Source organism: Gallinula chloropus (assembly GCF_964237585.1).
Source record: "Gallinula chloropus genome assembly, chromosome: 12".
NCBI classification, from domain to species: Eukaryota; Metazoa; Chordata; class Aves; order Gruiformes; family Rallidae; genus Gallinula; species Gallinula chloropus.
In genome coordinates, this window is record NC_140097.1 from 18781782 (window position 1) to 18805364 (window position 23583).

Genomic DNA, 23583 nt, shown 5'->3' on the forward strand with positions numbered 1-23583 from the left:
GACTATGAGAAAAGCTACATTTAATTTTGATTCAAATATTCATTACAATCCAAGTTGCCCAAAGCTTTCAGTGTCCTGACAGTCAAAACTAAATTTTAGAAGAATAAAAGATCTTCAATAGCACATACTATCTTTAGAACACTATTGTGATGACCTATTTCTAAATATTGCAGTAAAAAGGTCTATCCTTTTTAAGAATTTACTTTTTTTTACTTTAAGAATTTACTTTAAAGCCCTTTGTTGCTAGCATAACACAGTGCTATTCAGTCAGTTATCCAGTCATACCTGCTTTGCCTATCTGGACGGCCAGCTTGGTCAGCTTTCCCTGAAGAACAGATTTCTCTTTCTTGTGCATGTTGGATTTCTTCTTGTCTTTGTCATCTCCTTCTCCCCCTTCTGCACTCTTCAGTGGCTGCATCTCCATGGCAGCAGCCCCATCCTGCTGCTTGGCTAATAATGCAGAACAAAACCGTTACTCCAAAACTCATACTCATTCTTTTTATCTTAGTGTCCACACTTACTGAGCAAAACCAGCAACATCCATGTCATGGGCTGATAGTGCCACAGACTGTAGCTGTGCACAGAGCTGCACTTCACTCCCAAGGCAGATTGATGAGATCCACTGGGGTTCTGCAGGGACACGGATGTAGAAGCGCACCCACGGGCACTCCATGTGTATGGGGATATGTCCTGCACCATTTGTACCAGGAAAACCATCCACTTTTATAAATCTCCATTTTAACCCACCAGTGACATTCTGGGTTATACACATATATACCACTTAATGTCTTGCAGATTGCTTGGCAAGTCACAGTACAGCAGCACTGTGCCATTTCCTAGAATAGCAGATCTCAAACGGGCCGGCAAATAGACGCTCTGCACTTCCCCACATCTTGGTGTGGCTCGCAGATGGCAGTGCACCCTCAGTGCTGTGTTTGTAATGAGGACGTGTTAAAGGCCATGTGCTTGCACAGCTGATCCGTGCACCCCTTCTCCTGACTGCAGGGGCACCGCAGTGACCAGCAGCACACACTTTGTGACCCACTATTCTAGATAATACCAGACTTCAAAAGTTTCCTTAGCATTCAGGTAACTCAACCATCAGGTCAGATGGTGATACCATCATCCTTCTCCCGTAAAAAGCACACATAAGTTAAAGGCTAAACCATCCTTTCTTGAAAGAATGCTAATGTAAGGAAACTTTATTTTAGTATCAGAGAGAAAGACATGTTTTTAAAAGCAATGACATTCCAGGTTATATATGTGTATGAATCTGCTTTGTATTGAACATGACATAAGTAAATTAAATAAAATGAGATGAAACAGCTTTGCTTTGACATTCATGAACAAATTGTACAAAACCTTGTTTATTTGGCCTGGAAATCTATTTGTCTGTGTAACCTTAAAATTTATTTAATATCATTGTATTAAATAGTTTGGTAGCATTAACACCTGAGTTTATCTGTTTCTGATCCATTGCCTATGCAATCTTTAGAATTTTCTGAGAAGAGCAAGTTATAGTTTAATTTACTTAACTGGCATAGCCCAAAGGACTCATGATATCTGTGTCTCATATAATAAAAACAGAATAATGACTAAAAATAGTTCAGCTTCTGCCTGAGATCACACATTAAATAAGAAGCTACTAAAATTCTGGATCTTCCTATTATTCATCCTTATAGAATATGCTTTTACATTGCTAAACAACCACCTGGCTTTACAGTTTCCTTTTGTTACTGCTTTACCTTCTCCCTGCAAAAGGAAATATGTCTGTACAATGCCATTAAACACCAAAGAGGACAAGACACAGCAAAAACAGGGTTGCAAATTCACTAACAATACACACCATACACAACTTGAACAAGAAAAATGAACTCAAATGAGCTTTGTGACACAGAAGCATAATCTATAAATAGCTTATTAGAAATACTCATTTCCTATCCTAAATATCTGATACATCAACATTCTCTAAGTTACAATCTCTTTGGTAGGATTTTAGTTTTGGGTTTGGCTGTTCAGGGGTTTTATAACGTTTGGGTTGAACAGTTAGGACTATTTTTTACACACAGGCACAAATTACAAATTTTATTCTTATTTTTTAACAGAACTTAACTACATGCTAAAAAGAAAATCCACAACCTCCTTAATATGAAAGAAGATTACCTTTGTTCTGGCTGTTCTCCATATTCCCATCCTGCATTTTGCCTATATGATGAAAAATTTCAACAGACAACAGACAGTAAACAATCTTTGCCCAAGACAGAACATGAAAATGGGAATTTAACTAAAAAGGGCAGACAAAAGTAATGAGCATGTTACAGATACTTATTTATGATCAGTAGCCATTGTTACCATATGTTTACTTAGAAGCACAGACAACTTCACTGCACACATTCAAGGAACCTCAGTCAAGATCGGTGTGGGAACGCGTAAAATACTCAATGTCAGCACATTGTTTTGTGCAAATTTTACATATTAAAAGGGAGAAACTAATAATCTACTTGAAATTAGAAACTGAATAATATTCCTGAGCTGAAATTTCACACAGCTTGGACTTAAATAAACTACATGTAAAGTTTTGGCACAGACCAGTACAGAGTATGACTTTCTTAATGCATTCTAGAATTAAATTAATCATTTTAGTAAATTAAGACAAATTATAAATGGAGTGTTACAATAAAACCATAAATTTAAAGATATATTTTTCAAATTGTATTTTCCTCCCTTGATTGTACTATTTATCAACTTACTCCTGTAAATACAAGTGCCAAGTGATCATCCTATATTCAGATTTATCATAAAGAAAGATTTGCCAAGTGTATCTATAGCTTCCAATTTAATAGTTTTACCATACCCAAGTCCTCATTTGCTTCTTTAAACTGAAAACATACCATTTGAAAGTGTGTATGGAATGAAAATGTCAAATCAGAGCGTACAAAGCTCTAGTATTCAGAATGGCCAGTAAGCAATTTCCAATGTTCTTAGAATTTCTTGGTGAGAGCTGTTATGAAACTTTCAGAGTTGTATATGAATTCAGCTGATGGAAAAGATTTTTGAGTTTTATAAATATTACTTTCAGAATGGATTACATTCTCTTTTTGTAGCTATGCATAATGCACAGGACAAGAAATAATGCTAAGTAAAATAAATAGTTAAAATACCTTTACAGGATTTTTGACACATTCTAATAAGAATGTATCATTCCAGTTTATAAAATAAAAAGACAACAGTGAAGTCCTGCTCTTCTGAATTCCTTCAATAACAGAGCTGGAGATATTTCAACTTACGTGCTAATTTTTCACTCTACGCTATGCATAAATAGCAGTAAAATGAAAAGGCTAAGATGTATTTCTAGCATGTTTGTATTTTCAACAACTGGGAGATCACTAAAACCTTCCTTCCCTCTCAAGAAGAGCAAAACCAGCCAAATCAGTTATACATTTATCACTGTAATATTCCACCACATACTAACATGCTACAGGCACAAAAAATTTCAAAAACACAGAAATACAGTAAAGAAAAGGGTATCTGCCTATATATTTATACATATATATAACCATCCCAATACTTGAATGGATTACTAACCATTGGTTACTATTGGTTACTGGTCAAGTAAATCATTTAGCATGAACTGCTTGTCTGTAGCCCGAACTCAACTCCCACCTTGGCTACAACATGACTTTTCAAGAGGCTCTATCCCTCATGAATCTCTGAGCCTGAACAAAACCAAGCTCGGTTTCATTGGGAGAGTTCCTTAATTCTTTTTTGCACAGAGCTCACAGCTGACATGTGCCTAATGGTTACTTTTGTTTTTATGAAGTTAGACATAGAACTTTACTCTAGATATTCTGCTTTCTGGCTAGAGGACAAAGTCTTCCTTAAGAACTGGAACCCATTAATTTAGAGCAGACTGTCTGCTCTATAGCTCTTTTTTTTTCAGAATAAGAGTCAGAACTTTAAAGCAGTAAGATTCTTCATCTTAAAACCAAACCCAAGAGTTTCATAACTGGGAATCCCAAAATACACTGTTTTCTTATCCAAACCAAAGTAATTAAGTTTATGATATATATTTGCTGTTTAATAGGTATATTGTGTTTGTTGTAATGCATTACACTAACCTACCTAAAAATACCAGTGCACTAAATGGACAATTGTTAACAACAATGTAACAATAGGCATTACAAAATACATGCTTAACCTGAGCAGCTCCTGCACTTAGGTTATGGGTGTGGGGAGTCATCACATCTAATTATAATTTTGTGACACATTTTTTTCTTTTCTTTTTTTTTTTTTTGAAATCAGTAAGTAGAAGAAACAGTCTTTGGACTGTCTTCTGGACACTGAAATCTGGAGGACTTCATCTGAGATTATTATAACTACTTTTCTAAACAAGGATGAGAAATCCAAAGGTTTAGAAAAGAATATAGAGCCTCCTAATATGACACGTATTCTGCAGTTGCTTTGTGGGTTCTGAATTTTAATATAAAATGCTTTGCATGTTGCCTTTGCCTTATTAAAATTTCTGCCTTTTGGAACATACCCATGGCATCGTTACTGTTAAAGCTCTTACCTCAAAACTTAATTACTTCTTCAAACAAACTTGCCAAGAAAAGACACCCCTCTACCTCCCCCAGCCCTTTCCAGAGACTCAATGAGATGGAATAACAAAGACCTAACGACACTAGACATTACTTGTTCATTGGAGGAAATGCTTGCAGTCAACAGAAGCAGCCAACTGAGTTCCATTCTCATGTGCTGTGATGGAGCAAAAAGTACAAAATACGCTACTGATTTTTCCAAACTGTCTCATCTTGCAAGAGAAATGAGTTACAGCAGCCTCTGTGCCAAGTCACTTCTATTCTGCAGCTAGTAAGAACAGATGTGCGTTGCAAATCTATATATAGGGGCACAAGTGACGTCAAACATATCTGAAGTGACTCATAGGAATTCTTTCATGCAGTGTAATATCAGAGCCAATGCCTCAGTAAAACACAGGTTAGCTACAAAACAATAAAATCTGATTCCACTGTATCAAATAGGCAGTTTGGATAATTCTTCTATGCACTTACTAGAAAACCTGCACTTCCAATTCAGAAAATACTTTAAAATATATTCAAACTTCAAGTTGTTTTACAGGAACTGAACGTATGCAGACATATGCCAGAACTGACAGAGTTAATGAGATGCAAAGTATTTCAGCTGAGACATTTCTCTGAGTCAGGCATGGCATTTCTCTATCAGAATATAATTCTAAGCAACAAATTCTCTGAGTACAAATTAAAAAAAAAAAAAAACCAAAAACCAACCCAACATGGAAATCCTGGTTTGGGAATTGGGAAGTGCTCTGCTGCACAATAATAAGCACTCGATTCTCTTAAGAAATCAAATCTGGGGTAAACAAGCTGTAAACAGAGATCGCTGATTCCCATATTTTCTTTCAAAAAATTATCTTTTCTATAGACAATACTTTAAAATTAGAGCAATTTTAATTCATTACTACTTTTCTGTAAAATTTTCTGATCTGCTCATAACTTTAGAACAGTCTATTTCAGTTTGAAGGGTCCTACAACGCTCATCTAGTCCAACTGTCTGACTTGGAACCTTCTAAAAACGGAAGATATTGTCTTCAGTTTTAACAGAGACCCTCAAAAAATTATTTTAGTGTCAACTACTAGAACCCAATAGAATTCGTAACAGTTCCTTCTACACAGCAGATGACAATCAGCCTGTGTCACAAACCTACAGGAATTCATCAGGACTGAAAACAAAATATTTCTTTTGTGTCAACTGCATATTGGCAGCTAAGCCAATAACAGTGTTATATTTCAAATGGTATGGTGCTGATTTCCACGTAGCAAGCAGCCACATTTCTGGAGCTAAGTACTCATTCAAGCATATATATTTTTCTTATTTAAAGGTATTTTCTACACAGAGCTATTGGACTCTCCAGTCACATCTTGGGGGAATTCTCAGACATTACTGAAAGAATTCATTTCATCCAGACCAAAAAAATATCTACATGAACTTGGTCTCCTTGCTTTAGAGCTTTTTTCCCCCCTTTCTTTCTTCCCTCCAGACCCCCTCCAAAACATATCTACATTCTAGGTTTTCTCTAACTCACTGCCAACTAGAAAAAGGTATAGTTTAAACAGGAATCAGACTTGGGCAAGTTCCCAGGCAGTTTGAAAGCACTCACGTCTAACTGTACTTGCCAAGTCTCAGTTCTCTTCTGAACACAATGACAGATAAGTTGAATTGTGGAAAGCATCTCCTGTCCATGTTGGTCAAAGATCTGCTGAATTAATTCAACTGTCTCACCTCAGAGGAGTTCAAAGCAAAAACTGCACAAAAACTGTACTTCTACACTGTGTGCACTGAAGTGAATCGAGCACATATCTCTCAACTCCAAGATAAACAGGGACAGTAACTGTTGTTTCTGATGGGAGAGGAGATTTTGGAAATCCACACACTGAAGGTACTAATTTAATATCCCTTGCAACAAAAATTCCCTATTGAGTTCAGGCATTAAGACCAAAGGCAACAGATACTTACCAGGCAACTAGAACTTACTAACAGAGACCAGGTTAGAACATCTTTGGACTCATTTCTGCATCTTGTTGAGCAGTGGTTCTTATCCAGCAAAGCATTTAAGCAGATGTTTTAACTTAGTACTTAGGGACTCGCAGGACTGAGCTAAGGGGAATACAGCAGCTTCCAGTGGGACTGAAGGATATCTGGTAAGACTGCTGTACGTGTATGTTTTACAACAAAGTAGTATTACAGCGCATAAAGAATGGAGAATTAAGTATTTATCGTTAATTTCCAGGTTCTCTGTCTCTAGGAAATCTGAAACTGGGGTGTTGGAACTATGATGATAAAGGTTCCTGTCATGCAATGAGATGCAGGGATTGGGCATTCTAGTTTTCCAGGAAACTTCAAATCTGCAGGTGTAAAGTTTGAAATCTGGTTATATGTTTCATTAAAATGATAATACTATTTTTAAATGGGCTCAAAGATTTCCTGTCATTGTGTTAAATAAGATATTACACTAGTGAATCTTAGTACTTGTTTTGGACTTAGCATAGCTATGTCAGAAACTCTGATGTCACAAGCACAATGCAACAACTGCTGACCTGCATGGAAAGTATTTCTATCAAGACCACAATGAAAAGTACCATGACTTCTGTCAGCATTGCTGGTTGCTGTCCAAGAGGGAAAGGTTTCTATGGCACACAGAGTGTTCTATCTGATTATCAGAAAAATACAGCTGATGCTTAGACTAATATTGACCCATTCCATTTAATACTAGAAGAGATACTCAAATATCTGCATGCTAAGAAGTGGGGTCAAGAATCTGTACTAAGACACCATCAGAATTGATTACAGTATTTTTTTTTCTTCTTTTTAGTAAATAGAGGCAGGCTCACTGGATGATCACTATCTAAGGGCATACACAAATATCCACAAACATAATTTTTCAGTGAGTCTCTCCCAAAAAGCAATGCTTTCAGCAGAAATTATTCCTAACACACTGTTAGTTGAAACTGAGCCAGGTTCCTTGACCTCAGGAATATTCCTCAGAACTACATGAAGAAGATGCGAATACTTCTGAGTGTCACATCAGAAGAAAACCAGATATAACCCATTTGTTATGGTGTTCTTCACATCTACGCTGACAAACATTTAAAGAGCTTTACAATGAAACTTCAAGTAAGGGCAACTCCAAAGTTCTCAAACTATCCTTACATAACTGTTCCTTTTAACTGCAGCTTTATTAGCTGCAAATCACAATTCCTACTTCGCCCTCTCCCCTGTTTAATTCATGTGAACAAAGCAGAAATGTCGCGGCACCTTTGTGGCATCTCTTAAAAGCTACAGTAGTTTAGTAGGGTCTCTCAGAGGGTAACCACATGCACACACAGCATCTGTGCAGTTCATAAACGCAAGCAGGAATCTCACATAGTCAGGAGAGAAATCTATCAAATAAAACAAGCTAGGTGTGCTTGACGTACCATTGACTAAGCTGGCATTTGCATTATCAGTGGCATTTGCACCTGCTGCACCATCTGTAGCTGAAGGAGGGTGGGAGGAGGGATGGGAAGAATCTACTGAATAATAATGGATAAAAAACCAATAAATAATAATAGTAACAACAACATGAACAAATGCACATGACAAAACAAAACAAACAAACAAAAAAATCAATAACTATGGCTTTGTTTTATCCAAAACCAAAGTGCTTTAAAGCAATTAACATAAATTTCAAAAGCAAAATGTCATTACAAGGGTGTTACAAAATAAGGCAAAAACTCATAGATGGAGTAATAATAACAACAACAACAATAATAATAATAAAATTAATATTAAAGACATTTAACAAAGTTAACAGAGCTGGTGAGCACTGCACGCAGTAGTACCTATATTGTTTCGGTCCTTTTATGTGTAATTTTTTCACTAAAGTGTTATGCAAATATTTAAATGGTTGAGTTAACGAATTCAAACAATGCGTGGGTAGTTTTAAAATATGCAGCGTGCTATATAGTATATACAACAAACAAAAATAACTCACTGTTCTCCTCAGTATAGACAACATAGTACATAGTATATCTGTGCTTTGTATTTTATCTCATGTTGCATATTATGACGTAACTTGCTGATACATCTCAGCCTAGTATGGGTCCAATGTACATCCTGCTGTAACTTAGGTACTATGCACATCGATCCCAGTAAAAACATGAAGCTTCTTAATACAGAATCTTGGGGAATACAGTCTTGAGGAGAATGATGAGTTATTTTAAATCTAGATATCAGACTTCATGTAATTGTCTGTGCTGTGGTGAAATATAAATGTATGAGAAAGGGAGATCCTCTTTTTGTTCTCAGCAGTTATCTGCATACTGGAGAAACTGGTCAAACAATCTCCTAAGAGTAAGGTGAAAAACTTGAAGAAAGTTTTACTTCTTTTATACGTACTAGAGTTTAGAAAATCAGTCTTTATCAATAATAGATTAAATAATTTTTGTTTCTGTTGGTTAATTGTTCACAACAGAACCCAGGAGTCCTACATTGAATCCTGATTGAGAGTTTAATTTCCTCAATACTCGACCCGTAGTGACTGTTTCACACTGCAGTGGTTTAGTATTCAAGAAAAATGGTTGTGTTTTATTTACAAATGGTAAATCAGAAGAAAATAAACAGCACACAGGATTTAAAAACACACCCTGTGTAACTACATTCACGAAAATTTCAATTGCAAATTTGATTACTGTGATGGTAATAACTTAAACTGTTTTGGTTACTCATGCTTATTTTTTATTCCATTTGGATACTCATACTAACCAGCACAGCATGAACTGCTAACAGCAAATCATGCATTCCAACATTTAATATACTGTAATTTACTTCTGGAGAATAACTGATTATTCAAGCTTAACATTAAGATTTGCAACACCAACAACGCGTGCACATTTAAATGTTTGCCACGAACAATCCTGCTGATTTGAAATTATTCTCCAATTTAACTGGACTGATTCAAAGACAATTATTTTAATCATTAGTTCAACCCTGATTTGCACCAAAGCTTGCTGGCTAAAAGCCTCATCCTCTCATGTGACGTGGTATTCTTACTCTACCTGGAAGCTGATGTCCATCCTCCTGTTTCACACCTGCATGATGATTTTTACAGAACGTTAATGACTGATAAAAGCATACACCCACGTAAGACTGAAACAAACATTCACGACTGGCAGGATTTCAGAGAGCTACAGGTTCATGTGTGAGAGTACATCAGCTAAGTCTGGGCTTCAGTCTGCAACCTGTGCTGCCCAGGCACTCCTCTGCACTAGCAACTTTAGGAAACATGAAGGAAGGATCTTGATATTGTAGCTCTACCCAGTTAGATTTAACGTCTGCGTAAAAGGTCCTTATTCACCTCCATCAGAGTCTCTTTTGAGTTACAACCACAGTGCAGTGTATTACTCTGCCATCTAAGATTTCTCCTTCCCTGTCTTTCAAGGCTATCCCCAATGAAACCTGAGAGAATCACCAGTGTCCAGCTCAACAGGTACTGAAGTTGCTCCACCCCACCTACAATGTCCTTAGACACAGACAAAAGAGATGCTGCCAGATCTTGGAAGGTCTGAGGAGTCTTTCTGCTAATTTCAGCAAGATTAGACGCTAAAATACTGTTCAAGCCTAGTCTGACATGAAAGAATTTTACTTTGGGAAGTTTCAGTCTTTCTCCTTTTAGTAATCCTAAAACTTACCATGCCTAGCATACTGTCGCCTTTCCATGGAAACAGAATGGCAAGCATTTCACAAAGCCTTTCATTAAATAAGGAGGGATTTCCTCAGAGAAACAGTAAGTCAAATGCAGCCACTCAGAAATGGAAACTGTACATCATGAAAACCATTTAAATTTGGCCTTCCTATCTGCATCTTCAAACTGTTCAGGATGGAGGTGGAATAAAAGGTAGGATCACAATGCCTCACAGATTCTAACTGTAGAAAGTTTACTTAGTAAAGTTACTGAACTAAGGTTCAATAAAGCTTTTTTATTGATGTTGAAAACCACTAAAAAGAGCAGAAATGTCTAAAAAACCCATATTCATTGGCCCTTACTATCTCTGAAAGACAAATATTCTTAAAACAAACTTGTAACAAAATTCTGAAAGTAGACCTGAACAAGATTATATGAACAAAATCTGGAAAGGACACAGTAAATCATGCTTCTGCTTCGTGTGCAACCCCCAAATTAGCAATTCCTTATGACACCATACTATAGTAAGCTGAAAAGTCTAAAAAGACTCCTTGATTTCATTAACTGATACTGGACAAAGTTAAACTCTGTCAACATTCACTGCTACTTTCTTGACTTTCACTATTCTTAGTTTGACCTTTACACCTTAAAAAATTAAAATGCCTCTGAAGTCAGTCACTGACATTAAACAACTAGGCTAGCAAAAAGTCACATCTGATCTTCATTTTATTTTTGAAACTCAGAGACAGATGCTATTTCATGGCCAAGGTTTTAGATATTTGGGGGTTTTTTTTAAACATTATCTAGAAGTAAATGCACAAGAGCAAAACCTTAGCAAATTTTAGGTGACTATGGATTTATGTATACAGAAGACATGGCAATGGGAGTATGCCCATGTATTCCCTGGTGTTTCACTAGGTGTGGAGAGTCTGCAGTTTCACACTGGAAAAACATCTTGTTATCCAATGTCTTTATTGGCTAACAGCTCTTGCTGTTTTTCTGTGTGACATGTAATGACAAAAATGTATACAGAAACATTTTTGAAATTGTATTTATTTGTCAAGAATGGAGGAGAGCTCTGGCTGCACAAAGCCCAAGAGCATTCTTCGGAGCATCCTTATGTATTGGGAAATTTACCTTTCTTGTCTTTCTTTTCTTCTTCTTCTCCTCCAGCACCAAGCAGAGTAAAGATGATGCCTGTCTGAGAATTCACACCCACAGCAGTTACGAGCATTCGCCCAGAGCCTTCCATGACGTGAGTACCTGAAATACAAAATATAAGTTACATGGAGCTAAAAAAGAGCCATCAAATATTATATGCAAGATTTTAATGTAGCACAAAGATTTTGTTACACTATAATCTCTAATGAAACCGATATAATTACATACCAATATTAGTATATACCAAACATAATCCCTGTTGTTTCATATTATTCTCCACCAAGAATGGATGCTTAATTGCATATCTCAGCCTGCACATCCACTAACCTCACGCATCAGATTCCCTTTTTAAAAGGGATACTGGCATTAAGTTTATGTAACCTTGGAAAATCATAGCTTAGCTAATTCTTGTAACTTTGAAAAATATTTTTTCCAGAGTTCTGCAAACATCCCTGTGACTCCAGTCAAGATTACACTGACTGTACATGGAGCACTGTTACCTAACTGCAGAGGAATCATGTGCAATTTCTCTCATCTTTCTCGGTTACAGTTGATTTACAGACACAGAAAAAAGTGTCTTGAGAAATATTTCTTGCTTTGTTGTATAGAAATTACTCATTTATTCCTATAATTTAACCAATTTTTAGGCGCATCTAAGATCACAGTTTCTTAAAACCCTTTCCTATGAATTTTGGAAACAAATTCCTATAAACAGAGGGTTCTATGTAACAGCATGAGTTAGGTAGTCCTTACCTGACTTGTCCTAAACAATTCCATGGCTAAAGAGGTTAACATTCTCTTATGCTTACTCTCAACTACCTTGCCCCTATTGCTTACTTGCTACCATCATTAATTGCCATTCCCAATAATGCTAAATTGAAATGTTTCACTGATGCCTGTTGTTCCACAGCAGGGCAGGGCATGGCTGAAGCCATGGCAAAAAACTGAAGGAACTCTTCAAAAAAGCTTTCTGCAGACTCCTGCAGAGTGGCTTGTACCCAACTAAACTATGAGGCTGTTGCACTGAGAAAATTTGGAATAGAATTAATTTCTCGTGGAGAATCTTATGGGGCATTCAGATCTATTAAACCTACTAAACTTCTCCCCTCCCTTTTTAAAAAAGTATTTTATTGAGTTCATACTCATCTGTATATACTCAACTGCATTGTGGTATCTCAAAAGCTAAAAAAGATACATGGACTTGTGACCTTAAATAGATAAATATTATATATATACACACACACACAACCCATTTTTAAAGAAATCCCATTTTCTTATTATGGCTCATCCAGTTGCTGTCCTAGAACATAAGCAATCCAACTATCTATTTATAATTAAAACATCCTTCTCTAAATAATCAGAATCTCTCATGTTCTTGAAAACAGAAACACAGAACAGAGAGAACATCTGTCAACATTAAGCCCAATTTGTGATTATAAATATCTCATCAGAACACTAAGAAAATTTCAGCAAAAATAAGCCACATAAAAATTAAAACGCACTAAGGGTCAGATACATTTTTTTAAAGAAAGCAGCAGACCTTCTTGGTGCATTCAGAATTTTTCCTATGGGTTTCCAAGATACAATGTGACACCTTAAAGACTCACTGGCTTTCTTTCATATGGAAGAACAAAACACCACAAAGATACAAATTAGGACTGCCAGCCAAACAAGAAAAAAACCAAGTTACATTCAAGACTCAAGTAACAGAAAAAAATCTTTACAAACCAGAATAGCCTTGGCTGTACTGGTTCAGACAACACAGAAAATGTATGAAACTGATCTCGTAAGTTTTGGGGGAACCTTATTAGCTTGTAACACCATTTAAAGTATATTTTAATTAATAACTTGCTTTTAGTATTCCTATGTTCTGTTTTGCAGGAATCATCTTCTGCTTTTGACTACATAGGTGGGTAGAAATCTCCTGAAAAAAGTGGCATATCTACAGATAGATAACTCAAAGGCAGCTTTATTAAGCAAACATGCACCCGTCAGCCTTCACGCTCACCTCTGCACACCTGGAAAGGGCAAAAATATCTTAACTTGAAATGCCTTGCTCAACCTTTTCTTCACATTAATCTTGTAAAACATAATGCAGACTCTTAAGGTGCATGCAAAAGCATGTTTTAGTGCAGAGGCACCAATTTTTCATCAGATTCTGTTCCACTGGCAGCATTGGAAAAATTCTTCAGCATCTAAGCTAAACCAAAGAGCGGAACCAGCATCCGCCTAACTCTGGCAGCTTCTCCCCTTAAACAGTTTTATAAGAGCTTGAATAAAGAAATGGGCTCTATGACTTCAATCAGCAAATGTTATATAAATGGAATTCTGGAAAAAATGCACATCATTCACATCTGTACACTACACATGTATTTCAACTCATGGTGAACAATTCTACTGACTTCTTCCCCTCAAGGTTAATTTTTCAGTACAATACTTTTTTTTTTCACATACTGAGTATTTAATTTGAATGTGATAAATGGTGAATGTTCTAAGACAGAAAAGGAAGCAGTCCAGTTTAGTAAGGAAAGAGGTAAACAGATTAGATACTTTTCAGACAAAAAAGTCTACTGAGCATGAGACTGCTCAGAAACCCCCAAATCCAGTAAGAGTACTGGTGAAATAAATGAGAAATTGGGCTGAAAACCAAGGAAAGAGAACCAAAGCCTGCCAGTTTGAGGGTTTTATATTGTTTTTCTACTTCCAGCAAACTTGTTATTAACAAAAATTCACTACGTCCATGTCTGAACAACTGGTTTAGTCACTGCAATTAGTAAGAGGTAATGGAAGTTAATAATACAGTGAACTGACCAGAAGATCAGAATATTCACAGGGTGTGTGGGGGAAGTGTGGGGATGTGTGAGTGTTTTCCAGAAAAAACTTCACCTACAAGCAATTTCAACATATCCAAATAATTTGCTGCTTGCTTCTGAAAATTTCTGCTGTGCTCGAAGCCTAGCTTGGAATATTTTCTGGCAGGGAATTTAGACAGAATCAGAACTATTTTTCTCTAGGCAATAACTGACCTGATTCCTTAATCAACCTTTCTTTTTATTTCCAAAACCTAACAAACCACCATGACCAAGAGACCAAGAGATTTATTTTGTTTGTTCTTGGATAAGCTCTGTTTTCTTTGTTTCAAATCCTTGTTGCACACTGATAGAAATGCACTTTTGTAAAAGTTAGGTCAGGATAAAGTCGTGCTCAGTTCAGTGAGAACTACTAGGTAAGCTCCTCAATGTAACTCACTCATACCTTCATCAAATTAATCTAAATGTCTGGAGGAAAGGATTTAAACAGTAGCCTCGTAAGTTGTTCTTTTATGACCATGTTAACTATTACAACATGTGGTACCCCAAAATACTTCACTGTGTGCAATACTGAGGCCAGACTCATATTCAATACTCATGTGTTTAGGAAGCACCATGGATTTCTGTGAGCTTTGAACTGTGCAAAACTCGCTGACTTCTGGCTGGGCCAGGCCCATGCTCATTGCAAAGAAATTTACCATCACCACAGCCTTGTTTAAACTGGTGGCTTTGGCTGCAGTGGCTTATGCAAGCAACCCTATGCTAAGGCACTAAAAGGAGGACTATGTTTCAGACATTTTCAATACAGTGGAACTAGAGAAGATGCTTCTTTCGGTTTCAGGTGTATCCGAGTCTGTATTTCCATTTCTGCCCTCCTAGGTGGTACCAAATGTGCTATATACAGATTGAAATGAACCATCTGGTTTAGTCAGCACTTGTGCTCTTAGAATTACTGCTCAAGTACAGTAAATGACTAGCTGGATGATTAAACAGGACATTAAGCACAGAAACTCATTTAGTTTAATTATGTCATTGAAACTGATTGAATATTAAAAATGTTGTTTCAGGTGCCAATGGTGAAAATAATACATCCTGGTTTGGCGTGTTTATCTTTCACCAAATTTAGACTCACAAAACAAACTGTGGCAGCAACTCCAATGTTCCCTTTTTCAGTTATTCCTCTGTCAAACCTGAACTGTTTGAATTTCCTACAGACGATTAAGGGAGAAGAGTGGCAAGCAACAACATCCTGACTGTATTTGTCTAAATTGCAAATCTACCTGAAGATAACTTACTGATGTCTTCAGGTGGAAGCATGAAAGGAAATTTTAAGGTCTGTTTGATGTTTTTGTGGAGGGTTGTTTTGGTTTGGTCTGGTTTTCTTTAAACAAGTTTTATAAAAATTTAAGTCTAGGCTAATATCCAAAAGGAACTCAGGTTTGAAACGAGGTCAAACCAGATATGGTGGTTTCCAAGTTTTTGGTCTACTAACAATTTCCTGCATCAGCTCTTACATCATTGGGATTAAACCTTGCACAGTATTGAAGGATTTTGTGCAAAAACTTTGAACTAATAATGAATATAATATTTTTAAAGAAACCAAAGGAATTTTTTCCTAAGAGAGCAAAAGAAATTTGTTTTGCTCTTGTAGTCCCAAAAGCAATGGCAATTGTTTGTGTCATTTGAAAAATAAAAAATTTAACAGACAGTTTCAGGCAGAAAGATGCTTGAAGCTTCCTAAAGATCAAATGAATTAATGTGGTCTCTTGTAACACGAAGTTTGTGGCAATGGAAAGTCCACAAATGGCATTAGATATTTCTTCATTTGAAGTTAATGCAGCCACATTCTGGCTGAAATCTGGGGGTTTATTCCATAAATTAAATATTAAAAATTCATAATGTCATAGTCAGTGAACCTTTTATCCAGGTTTAAATTTGGAAAGGATTTTAAAAGTTAATTCAATAAAAATTGCCTCATTCTCACTTGTCACTATGGTCTCTTCTGAACAAAAGCATCTCCCAGCAGTTGCTGCTTGGGAAACACCAGCTCAGTGAGGCGCGATGAGGGCACGTGTACTTACTTGCTGCACTGCAGCATAAACATTCTGTCTGGGTTGACTCTTGTCTGACAGCACAACCAGAGAGCACAGAGAATCCATGAATAAAAAGTTCAAGTGTATTTGAAAATTACTGTTTCAGGTTTAAAATGCTAATGATCATTATGAGATCAGCAGCTGTTATTTTGTGATCACAACCCAGCTGGCAATAAATACAGAAACCTTTATTGGAATTAAAGCATTCTACTGAAGTGATTAACGCTATAGAACTAAATTACAAAATACATATATTACAAATAACTTTACCATAGGAATCAGGCCCACAATATTTGAGTATAGCCATTTCCTTCTTACCACATGGTTTCTTTTTCTATTGTATCTAGTGTACACACATACACAGTGCTTGAAGAGACTTTAAAAGGCTTTGAAATTCATTGGTTAAGTTAAAGCCAGCATGCAATGAACTGAAACAATTGTTATTTCTCTACATGATAATTTCCTTTTCTTCAGAAAATGTTTCATTAGTTTTTCACTTTATAAAATAAGATGATGATCAGAAATAATTGCAGGCAATCAAAAAAAAAAAAACAGGCAAGGCTGGTGTCTGTGTTGAAAAGATGAGCTGTATCAAAACCTGATGGCTTGCAAAACCAAATGAAAACAAACCATGAACAAAGCTGAGCCTAAAAGACAATTCAGCAAGAATTCAGGCAGATTTACCTGACAGTAGCATTGGGTCTTTGTCAACAGATTTGCGGACCTGGTCTGACTCTCCAGTTAAGGAGCTTTCATCAATTTTAAGATCATTTCCTTGAATAAATATCCCATCGGCAGGTAGAAGATCACCTAAGAACATGGTAATGGATAAACCACAAGTAGTTTAGTAAGATTTGGGCACAATTCCCTTTTATAGAATATTTAAAAACACTTCCTTTTATTCCTAACTGGTCAGAAGCAAAAAACTCCAAATAGCATCAGCCTCCATGGAAGAGAATTTCCTCTGTAGGAAGGGCTTTTGTCCTTGTCAGTGAAAGGAAGTGAAGATTACAAAAATAAAATTAAGTACCTACTACAATTTCATAGCAAGAGGCTCAGGTTTCCCTTTTGCCCTAACAGCCAAATTGTTATTTTACCATGGGCAATAACAACACCACATAAATCTCTTTTAAATCACTTTCAGGGAAGAGAGTCTGCTCTGCTAGAGAAGGAAAGGAGAAAAAAAGAAAATGCAGAAAAGTAGATGTTGATGGAACTTACCATATTTCACCTGTGCAATGTCACCAACTACTATCTCTGCCACTGGGATTTGGATAACCTGTCCACCTCGGACAACAGTAAATTTCTGTTCCTGCTCAATACGACTTTGAAGCCCACGAAACTGCTTCTCCTTGCTCCAGTCATTGAAGGCAGTAACAAGAACGACACAGATAACAGAGAGTAGGATGGCAGCACCTTCAATCCAGCCAGCTTCAGCCTCACCTTCATCTTCAGCTCCTCCTGTTGCAGTACCACATCCTGCAAAGCCAACAGTAAGAAACATTCAGTCAAGCAAAGACTGGGTTTATCATGTTCATCGCAAGGAGGATAACTTGCTGCGCAAGTGACAGAAGAGAGAAAAAGCATAAATAAAGATGTCTGAGGAGAAGAGAAAGAAAACAAATCAATGGAAATTTTAGACCTTTACCCTTTTCTACTAACAAGCTATCCTAGGTAAACCCAAACTGAACAAACAGAGAAAGTTCTGTGATTTAAAAGGGTTGGCAGCTTCACCTGAGCCATCAGGGATTTCCAGAAACAAGGAGAGTAGCAAGAAGGACTAAAACAAGAAGTAACATCAGTCAAAGCAAAGCAACGACTTCAAACTGAGATTGAAGAAAACAGATTAAATTGAAACACATTTACGAAATAATTTTCAACACAATTTCTAAATGTTCTCAACTAAACGCACTCAGAAGGAACACTTGTTCAGAATGCACTGAGATGAACGCAGTATATTGGTATTTAACTGTGATAATGAAACATATTAGGGAACACTGAGCAAAAGTAATAGCCTGCTATGAATTCATTACTCTTTACAGAGCAATATAGTGGTAGGATGCTTAGAGAACTAAGTATGTTATTTCTGTCACAAGTAAGAGAATATTAAAAATACATTCTATGTATTAATTCTGAAGTGTTAATTCTGAATAGCTTCATACACATCTGCTAACTATTTATTTCAAAGTAAGATGTGATTAAAATTTAAACATATTCCCTAGATGGTATCACAACATAAAACTAACATAACTTTCCTTCTTAATGAAATAAAACCTAAAAAAAATAGCTAGTTTATTGAATGGACAGCAAGGTACATATACCAGAATCTCAGAGATCCCAACTGACAGCAGAGAAAAAAAATCTCGGTCTGAGTGACTGAGGGAGGAAAGAAATCTTTTAATTTTTCATGAAGAACTGAACTAGGTAGGCACTGACATCACTTTTCCATCTTACCCAGCTATCAGGGTTTAGCAACTTAGCAACCGTGTTGCTTCCATCTATGACTAAAGTTTAATTTTGGTATGTTCGTTGCCTGTCACTAGAGGGAATTAATAAGCAATCCAATTTCTATTTTTGAGTTACAAAGATTTCCCAGTAACATAAAGCACAATAATTCATTAACCAGCTGAGTAATTACTCTTGCATATGAACAGTAAAAAAATTGCCAGAAGTCAAAGGAAGAAAGATGAGACTGAACATCCACCAAGTGAAGGGAAGAAAATGAAAACAAATGGAGTTTTTACCCATGTTCCTTACAGTATAAATTTGGAGTTATCCTCAAGGCAAGGAAAAGCCTGCTCCCAAGAGATGGGCCTTTCCTAGCAGTGATGCCCACAGACTGATGACTCACATGAATCTTTGTCCACAGCACAGGAACCTTGCTGAAGAGACCATTTTCATGGCACCCAAGAATGAAATGAATTAACCTTTTGTAAGTTCAGTGCCTTAACCTACTTAAAACTAGTCACAGATGCAACGTCACAAACTACACCTTCAGTTTCTTCCTTCAGTGGAACATCATTCTTGGGAAGGACTGAGGAACTTTGTTTAACCTTAACCATCTTAATTGGCCTGCATTAGTGTTCTGATTCCTTTTCCAAATCACTTTTGCCCTGTTTGGATTAAGAGCTTTCCTAGTACAAGGAATTCTGTTTTGGCAAATGCAAGACAAAAATACACCACTTATTTTTCCTGAGATATGATTTAGAACTAAACACTGTGAATATCCTTTTTAACAACATAGCTCCTCTCCTATTTCTCACAAAAGAAACCCAGCCTGGTCTAGCCACAGTGGGACACTGGTTTTATTTCCTTTTTAGATGGTTGAACTCTAGCCTAGCTCGTGACAAGGTACAGTGATCCCTTGGTCCAGGCTCACTGCCAGCGGTAACACGCAGAGTAATCCACAGAGGTGGGCAGCTCAGCTCTTCAGTTTTGGGAACTTCCACAAGGGTGATGTTTACTTTATTCTGCAGCCTGACTTCCTAGGCTTTCACTGGAAAGCTTTGATTTCTTCATATGGAATACTGATCGTTTATATTGTGATATTTTCTACAAAATCACAAACTAACACGATGCAGTACTTGAATACAAGGGTTTAATTTGAGCTATATCAACATGGCCTAAAAAATCAGCCATTTGAAAGACACAAGCTGTGCTCTGTCCTTCATTATAAGGATCCCATTATGGCTCTGGACATGTGCAAACCTTATAGTAATATTAGACGAGCAGAATGTCCTCTTTCCATGGCAGAATATTTCTCTACCAGTCCTGAGAAAACTCATTGCTATTATTCCAAAGAGACAACAGGCCTGGTCACAGCCTTGGAGATGAGTTGGAGAAACAAAATGACAGGTAGTCAGAGCCCTCGAACCCAGTGCTGACATGCTGTAGCTTGAACAGCTTGGAGACTCGTATTTCTGTGTTCCTTCAGGAATAAAATTAAACTTCTTGATTCATTAAAAGCAGGTAAAATAAAAATGGACTTGAAGAATGAAATTAATGTGTGTGTTGTCAGAACTGATCCCCATGTGAATATCAACACCACCATTCCTAGGTTTTTTATATAACCAGAAAAAATAGTCAAACTTAGTATGTAAATAATACAAGATGTTTTCATTAAGCTGCAAGGATTTGTATTTACCTGTCTCACAGATTATGCACAAAGAACATAATTCGCTCCATATTACAGCTGAAAAACTTGTAAGAACACAATAAAATCTACAGAAAACAGACTGAACTTAGATCAAAACATTCCTATATTTGACAAATGTCTGCACTGGATAATAATTCATTATTTTAACTTTTAAAATCCTCAGAAAATTATCCATAACCCAATGGAAACAACAAAAGTTCAAATGCATTTGATTTATTTTCTGTTCTTTGAATCAGACAGTGCCACATTCAGATGGAGGAAAGGTACCTGAAGAAGGAGGGATTCTGACAGTGAGAGCCAAGAGTAGACAAATTATTTGACAGACATGGCCAAAAATTAATTAACATGATCAAAACCAGAAGTTAGTGTTTTAGATGCATGGAAGAAATGGTGAGTTGCTTTATGGATTTTAGAATCCTTACTGGTTGAGAGTTGATCTGGGTCCTATAAAACTACAAGTGTAGCTCCCCAGGCTGACACACCAGGAGGTAAATTTACCCACAGTGGTGGACTTGTAGCACGAAGCAGACAGCTCCCACTGGCTCTGTGCAATGTGACTCAAAACTAAAACACTCAGCCAGGATATGGGAGACAAATTCTTTGTGTTCTCCTCTCTCTTGGAGGATCAGAACTCAGGACCACAGTTTTAAAGACCACGGAAGGTTGACACTACACAAATGGGAATCTTATTCACTGCCATGCACTCTCTTCATGCCACATCAGATGAATGATGGTCCTAAGTCACCAGTACTTCGTCAGCAGCATGTTTCAGGTTTTGGAACCAAATCACCCCCATAATGGCACCAAACCACATCAGAAACCAAGCAACAAGAATGACAAACAGCAGTTTCAGCTCTGTGAGGAACTTGAATGTAAAGGATGAGCTATCTCCAAATTTGAGCAGGCTCTGAATATCTAAGATTTGTGTGCAGATGCTTGTAACAAGTGTTCAGGAATGAAATTGCTCTTTTTGTGGATCTAGCCTAATGTAACTAAACCCAGGTTGCTTAAATGATTAACCAAGCTGATTATCAGACTTCCCAGAATTTTCTCTTTGCTTTTTACAGTCCCACAGAAATGAAATGGGATAAAAGGGCAAGATACATTAATGCAAAGTGTGCAAATCATTCTCATCATAGGAAAAAAACTCTACCAACTTTGAGTAAATAAGTATCTAGTTCTTACAGCAGTAAGATTTCAGAAGAGATTCTTTTAATAGACAAGCAGGATTTAAAAATGCCTCCTGCCCTTCAAGAGATGACCTATCTGTCAAGAAGCATTTTCTTGACCTATGTTGTATTCTTGCTTTAAAGCTATTTTAGATGTATTCATTCTTAATAGGGGGAGGAAGGATACTTGCATCTTCATTGCTGTAAGTCTGTACAATTCTTTCTTATATACTTAAGGAAAAACTGTTTTCTTTCTCTTCTGCCATTGTGTCACACAGGATTTTTTAAACACTATAGAAAGTCTTAATGAATTTACAGGAAGAAACCATATGCATTCATAGGAGAGAAACCCCAGACACTTCTTACGCCATGTACTTCCTCACTGTAGTACACAGAGTGACACAGTACGGACTTTACAGTTAAGGGGGAAAGAAGGAATATAACAAACACACACAAAAGAATAGTAATGATAATAATAATAATAATCCTAAGAGCAAAGTGCAGTTTAAACATCTAACCTTTATTCCATGTGAACTTTAAAAAATTGTGTTAAGGTCTTCACAAGACAGAACTTGGGAACCAATGTTACCAAAAAACATGTCTGGGGTTTTACTGAGAGGCACAGACTGAAAACATCAGAAATAATTTTTAATAAGCATATGTGATTTGTAGTAGGGGTTTGGTCCAGGACACTAAAGTATGAAGTACTCCTTTAAAATTCTATTTAACACAGGTCCTTATGCATCAGAAAAATCAATTTCAAAGAAGTAAACACATTTTTAATAGGGATCTATTTTCTACCATAACTACGGACATATGCCATGTGGCTGTTACTCCCCAAAGCCTCATCCACACAGGCCACATAATGCACACTCAGTTTGAAACTGAGGTGATAAAAGATTTGACCACAACTCAAGACTGTAAAGGGCTGTAACTCCTTTGGCATAACAAAAGCAGATGAAGTCATAAAATGGATTAGCTTATTCATAAAATGGATTAGCTTATTTCAAAAGTGTGCAGGAGCAGACAGGTGAGCTGAACACCTCCCCACCCAAAGCAGTGATAGGACCTGATAGAGTGGCCTCAAAGAACATTCAGAAGTACAAAAGGGGACAAATATGATTGTGTCCTCCATAAAGTATTTCCAAAGTACATTGCCAAAAACTCATGGAAGGAGAACAGAATTTTAAAAGCTTAACATTTGACCAGAAATAGGTCAGCAAAGACTGCTGAAAAGTTTTCTGTAGATAGGAGATGAAAGGAAGATAGAATCCAAAGGTAAAGACAAATTCAAACCCATACAGTCAGTCCATCTGAAGTCACAGCAACCTGGGGCTTCTCTCATCAGATACTGAGAGCAACCTGGGCACAAGAGCCAGGGGCTGCAAAACCTGCCCAGGAACCTAGAAAGCTGAGCAAATACCCAGGCATGCAGCCTGTGCTGGACTGTTTCCGTGCTTAATTAATTGCCAGGAGTTTCAAAATTAGCCTGAGAAGCCTACTTTACATTAGTGGTATTTTAATTATATATAAGGTTTTAGAAAGAAGAAATAAAAAAGCCAGGCACAGGCTAGTAAAAGGGAAGGGAACTGCAGGATAGAAAAGACTCAAAGATGCTTGTGCCAAAAGGGGAGGGTGAGAAAGGAGCAGAAGGTGTACAATAGCAGGTTATGGACTTTGGGAAGACAAAAAACAACTAACTATCCCATAACTGCCAGGACAAAATAATTTGTTTGATATTATTAATCACTTCAATTTGGGGAAAGACAGAAAAGGGGAAAGGAAAAAACCACAAGGAAAAGGCCAGAAATAGCCAGACAGCATCATCTGACAGTTCACCAGGCTCAGGTCCTGCTGGGAACTGGAATGCTTCTAAGGTCACAGCCCCATTTCAATATACATTTGTCCTAAAATCAGCCAAATCTGGGCAAACACA

At 36.9% G+C, this 23583-nt stretch overlaps 1 protein-coding gene across 8 annotated transcripts in view; it reads right to left on the reverse strand.

Moving 5' to 3' along the window:
* Window positions 1-23583, reverse strand: part of ATP2B2 (ATPase plasma membrane Ca2+ transporting 2) — a gene marked incomplete at its 5' end in the record, with an annotated part of 171284 nt that overhangs the window by 73158 nt on the left and 74543 nt on the right. For 2 of the 8 annotated variants that reach the window (XM_084269381.1, XM_084269380.1), the window contains 7 exons: window positions 286-450; window positions 2164-2205; window positions 8013-8108; window positions 9633-9665; window positions 11396-11521; window positions 17007-17132; window positions 17544-17801. In XM_084269381.1, coding sequence (XP_084125507.1) covers window positions 286-450; window positions 2164-2205; window positions 8013-8108; window positions 9633-9665; window positions 11396-11521; window positions 17007-17132; window positions 17544-17801 — 846 coding nt within the window. The remainder of the gene's footprint in view (window positions 1-285; window positions 451-2163; window positions 2206-8012; window positions 8109-9632; window positions 9666-11395; window positions 11522-17006; window positions 17133-17543; window positions 17802-23583) is intronic. The other 6 variants (XM_084269384.1, XM_084269382.1, XM_084269387.1 and 3 more) reach the window with 6 other exon arrangements.